Source organism: Otolemur garnettii, unplaced genomic scaffold (assembly GCF_000181295.1).
Source record: "Otolemur garnettii isolate 467f Iridium unplaced genomic scaffold, OtoGar3 scaffold00019, whole genome shotgun sequence".
NCBI lineage: Eukaryota > Metazoa > Chordata > Mammalia > Primates > Galagidae > Otolemur > Otolemur garnettii.
In genome coordinates, this window is record NW_003852414.1 from 20,509,658 (window position 1) to 20,514,766 (window position 5,109).

Consider the following 5,109-nt stretch of genomic DNA (forward strand, 5'->3'; position numbering starts at 1 on the left):
CAGTCTCCACACTTGCCACCTCCTCCATCGGGCCTCAGCGTCTCCACAGCAGCCACCTCTTTCATGGGGCCTCAGTCTCCAATCCTTAACTCCTCCTCCTCCCAGACCAGGAACAAGCCCTTGGCATTACTGGCTCTCTCCTGTAGAGCTCGCAGAGAACACTGTCACACACATGCTGTCCTTCTGACTTTCCCCCACATACACCTTGGTCACCTCCACCTCTGGGGTCCCTCCGCTCACTCATGGATGGACAGCCCCAGCAACGTGCCATCTGGGCCCACCCCCGTCAGCGCGATCTAAGGGTAAGTAGCCTCTCCCTCCTCTTACAGGATTCTTCTTTCTCCTACCGAATTTTCCAAAGCAGTCATTTTAAACCTTTCCCATCCTTAAGTCTTCAGTTCCACCAGATTTCTCAGAAACTGACCATTGCCCTGGAAGACAGGGGGCATCTACGCAGAAAGTCGACTTCCCTCCGTCACAATGGAGTCTTCTGTGCTGTCACTTCCTCCTCACGGGCCTCCCATCTTAAATGAAGTCTCTTCCCACCTTCCCTATGTGCTGTGCGGCTTTCTCCCTGTCTCTACAAGGCCCCTGATTCATATTTACCTTCCAGGCTCCCCAAGTTGTTTCCTTTTACCAAACAACTTAAACCATTTGCTAAAACGACGATGATAAACAAACTACACGTCTGCCCAGCCCCCACAGGCAACTGCTCTCCCCAGCCCGACCTCCACCTTCTTCCCTTCTGAAATGCTCTCCAGTCCTCCAACCACCAAACCTAATGGTTTTTCTTCCTGACTCCTGTGGCATCTCAGACTCGACTCCATCAACACTGAGCGGCGTCCTCCTCCTCCTCGGTTCCCAGGCTGCTGACTGCTCTCCCATTTCCCCCAGTTAAGCTCAGACCTCCTGTCACCTCTGCCTCAGTTTAGGAATTGTCCCCTTCCTCCCACCATGGTCATGTCTGTGTCCCTCAGTTCCTCCTTCACCATTGCCACGACAGTGTCCTGACCTCGACACTGCACCAGCCTCCTGGCCTCTTCTGCTAATGCCCTTCCTCCAGTCCCGACTGCCTGACACAGGAATTTCAAATCCCTTAGCCAGAGAGTGAAGGCCTCTCAGAACCGGCTCTAGCCTCAGAGTCAGGTGTCACATATTTCACCTGTCCTCCCAACTCTGGGAAAAGGCAGTTTCCAGAACATATCTTATATTTTCTTACCCAAATGCCTATGTCAAGCCAGCCCATCCAGCTGTAATCTTCAACATCATCTTTACTTATTAAAACCCTATTGTTTACAAGAATTGATAAAGATGCCACCTTTTGCCTACCTCCTGTAGCTGCAAGTTATTTGTTCCTTTTCTGAATCTCCATAATTCCAAGTGCCCAGCTCTTTTTTTTTTTTTTCACTCTTATCTCACGTTCCTTTGGAATTACTGATGAGCTTGTCTCATCATCCCTATGAGATTTTAGGCTCTTGGAGACAGTGATGATGATGGTGGGAATGATCATGACCATCACCACAAGTCCCCCCCCACTGCAGCTCTCTGAGAAGCACGGAACTTCATCACCCGAGCAACACCAGGAAGACTGTCTCCACTTTCAGGTGTGATTAAGTAACATGCCGAGGCCAATATGTAGGAAGTGGTAGAGCCAGAAACGGGATTTATCCTTGTCTGACTTTAACAGCAATGTTCTTAACTACTCTGTGGCATTTCTCACCATTGCAGACTCAAGAAATGGCCTGACACAACATCCTTCTCCCTGAGTCTAGTAGGTGAGAGAGTTTACTGAGCCAGATCCCCCAGGGTGCTGAGCCTGCCTGGTCAGTGCATGTATCTACACGGAGAAGAAACAGAGAGCTCAGACTCTAATTCTGAAAGGATGATCTCAAAAATGGAACACAGTTTACCTCCCTCAAGACTAAACAGCACATAAAATGCAAAATGAAAGAACAATCTAATTCTCTTGGATTAGGTAATAGCTTGACTTTGCCTCTTTCCTCGGAACCATCAATTTTGAGAAGGCAGTGAATCAAGGCCAGTCCGAAAGCCTTACTGAGATAATTTAAACCACATTTAGACAGAGCCTCCAATAATTCTTGTTTCTGAGGCTCTGACATCAGCCCTGTGAAAACATGATAATTGTACTCTGCTGACACAGCCCGAATTGATGTAAATTTGGGTTCCTACTTTACATATGAACAGGCAGATAATAGATGGTGCACACAGGTATCAACGTCAAGAAACTGGGGGCTGTTGTCTCTCTAGGTGAGCGGCTGAGGGCCGTAATCCTCAGAGATAAATGTCATTATACAGCTCAAATCCCATCACAACAAATACCTTTACAACAGAGATGTCTGTATAACAAAACCCTTTCAAGCTTTGGCTGACAGCCCATGTACTTCAAGCAGTATTTGATGTGAGACTTGGAGTTCACAGTAATGGGAATTGACCTGTATTTCCAAAGGTAAGATTTGAATGATTTCATCTGCAACTCTGATCCCATGACACCATGTGTCGGAGTGATGTATAATCTAAACCCATTGAGTATAAAAACTAAACACAAAGAAATTGAATCGACCCACTCTGAAAAGAGAAAATTCCTTCTTTTCACTTGGGGAACATTTAGGCAAAGCAGATGACCTCTGACCCGAGCCCTGAAATACAGGTGTCCAGGGAAGGTCTGGGGTCTCGTCTCATGGAGAGACAAAACGTTCCCCCCTCCAGGAAAGGAGATGGGTTGTGTGCAGAGCACTGCTCTGTCACTTACTGGCTGGGTCAATCAGACCACATTTCTTTACTTTCTCAGATCCTCAGTTTCCACATCTGTACAATGGGACTCACAGCACCTACCTTCTAGATTTTGGTAAGGAGTAAATGAGAACTGCCATAAAGCTTCTAACATACAGCCTGATACACAACATGTGCTCAAGAGAAATCAGTTCCCTCATCAGGCCTCCCTTCTCCATCAAGACCCCAGGCTTCTGCAAACTATTTCCATCAAATTAGTTAATAAGACCTAGTCAATGGAAGTTGAAATGTATAGTCTTATATAGGGGGTCAAGATGTTGCTCAGAGAAATATCTGAGCAAGAAAGAAGATGGCAGAAAAAGTAGGCCATGTGCAAATACTTTTTTGACCAGGAGAAGGTCTTTCTGGCTAAGGTAAGGCGTGTATTCCTAAGCTAAAATGCACGTAACCAGACATTATGACAATGAATGAGAACTGACCGTTCTGTCAGAGGTCATTTTGAGAAATGCTGATAGACAAAAACTCAGTCTCATTTTGCTACACAAGGATGAAGTGTGGCTATTGCTGTATGTGACTTACTTGCTCTGGCCTGGTTTTTGTCCATGCTGTTTGGAGGTGGCGGGAAAGACTGATTTGGTGATTTCTCAGCTCTCGTCCCAGACGTTATACTACCTTTCCTCAATAGGGCACTGTGAAAGTTATGTATTCCAACAAACTCTGGTCTTCTTCACTGACATGTAAACAGCGGCATAACATGTACAATGAAGGCTCCTCTCAACAGTGTTTTAACTTGTCAAGTTTTCAATTCCATTAACTTCTAGATATCAGATTTTCTACTTCTCAAATTACAATCAAGACAATCAAGTTTGTGGTGACAAAATGTTATGTTCTTTTATTAAATATCCCTGGTCATGAACATTACCTAAAGGTACCTTTATACGAGGGCTATTGGCTGGGGGCTTTTAAACTCCTTAAAAGGCTCCCAAAAGAACTAGGAGACCTCAGCAACTACAGGGAACAAGAGATGGCCCAACACTTCTCAAGAGTTACGGAACATCAGAGCCTTAAAGATGCCTCTTAGTCCTTTATTTTCACATTGCCAGTAAGAAAAAGGCTCAGAGAAAAGTCAGCGTGCCCAACTGAAGTGTATAAATAAGCCAGACAATGCATTCAGGCTCTCTTTTGAGAAGCCTCACAGAAATAAAATATGCCAGACAGAAACACCAGAGCACAGAGAAAACGAGACCATGAGACTCACAGAGGGGCAGAGGAGCCCTGAGCAGAGACAGAGATCAAGAACAGACAAGGGCTAAAATCACTAAGAAGAGAAGATCAGAACAGGGACAGTGACCAAGTGGCAGCAGGAGAGGGGAAATTTTAAACTCAGTCTGCACAGCTTACAGAGCAGGACTCCAAGACAGAAGCATCCATGGTGCAAAGGTTTCCGGTCTCTGTTTCAATAACTTGCACCTCACCCTCCCTGCCCCCATCACCCTAAAATGGAGGCAGTAACCACCCCTGAGCCACTCTCAGGTCCGGCTCCGGGTAAGGGCGGGGACCTCCGGCGTTCGTGAAGGTGTGCTAACTGTCTCAGGCCGCTAGGGTGCTGCTCCGGGCTCCAAAGGCACGTGTCCCTTCACGGACCCCACCTAGCTCCCGAGAAGGGGCGTCCCTCCATCCGCACAGCCCTTCCTTCCTGCCTCGCCCACAGCACCACACCGGCTGGCTGAGGAACTGTCAGGCGTTTCAAGGTCTGCACAGGTTACGGAAAAGTGAAACGCAATTGCAATTACTTGGGCGATGCTGGGCAGCCAGGGGTAGATGCCAGAAGGCAGGGCTGAGAAACAGCCTTCCTCGAAGCAGCCGCCCGCCCGCCCGGAGCCTGCGCTGCCTAGAAAGTGACCTCGCGGGAGCGATCACGCGCCAGGCCCGCGGCTCGGCCGCGCCCGCCCGGTCCCTCCTCCTCCCGCGTCCAACCTGTCCAGCAGGCGGGCGGGCGGGCGGGGGCGCGGGGAGGAGCCGGGAGCCGAGGAGCCCCCACCCGCGGCCCGCGCCCGCCCGGCCGGCCGGCCCAGCGCCGCCCACCCGGCCCAGCGCCCCGCGCGCCCCGTACCTTTACTCTGGGGAGGGTTCTGACTCCGGTCCCGGAGGACGTTGATCTGGTAGACGGCTCCGTAAGGCTCAAAAAGTTCTTTCAGCTCCTTTTCCGACCAGGACCGGGGGATCTGCCCGACGAACATCTTAATGGCATCTGGGTCTGGTTGGTCCGAGTGATCCAAAGCCCCGTTCATCTTGCTGGCTGTGCCGTTACTGTCAAAAACGGAACCGGGAGCCAGAGTTAGGCGCAGCGAGGCAGGG

The 5,109-nt window shown here is 49.4% G+C and overlaps 1 protein-coding gene across 6 annotated transcripts in view; it reads right to left on the minus strand.

Annotated features, from left to right (window-relative positions):
• CELF2 (CUGBP Elav-like family member 2) overlaps window positions 1–5,109 on the minus strand; it is a 315,417-nt gene that overhangs the window by 155,210 nt on the left and 155,098 nt on the right. For 4 of the 6 annotated variants that reach the window (XM_023511382.1, XM_023511381.1, XM_023511380.1 and 1 more), the window contains exon 2: window positions 4,865–5,061. Coding sequence is in view for 2 of the 6 variants with exons in the window: in XM_023511378.1 (XP_023367146.1) it covers window positions 4,865–5,061 (197 nt within the window). In the remaining 4 variants the exon portion in view is untranslated. Of the gene's footprint in view, window positions 1–4,864; window positions 5,095–5,109 lie in introns of those variants that run through there. The other 2 variants (XM_023511383.1, XM_023511379.1) reach the window with 1 other exon arrangement.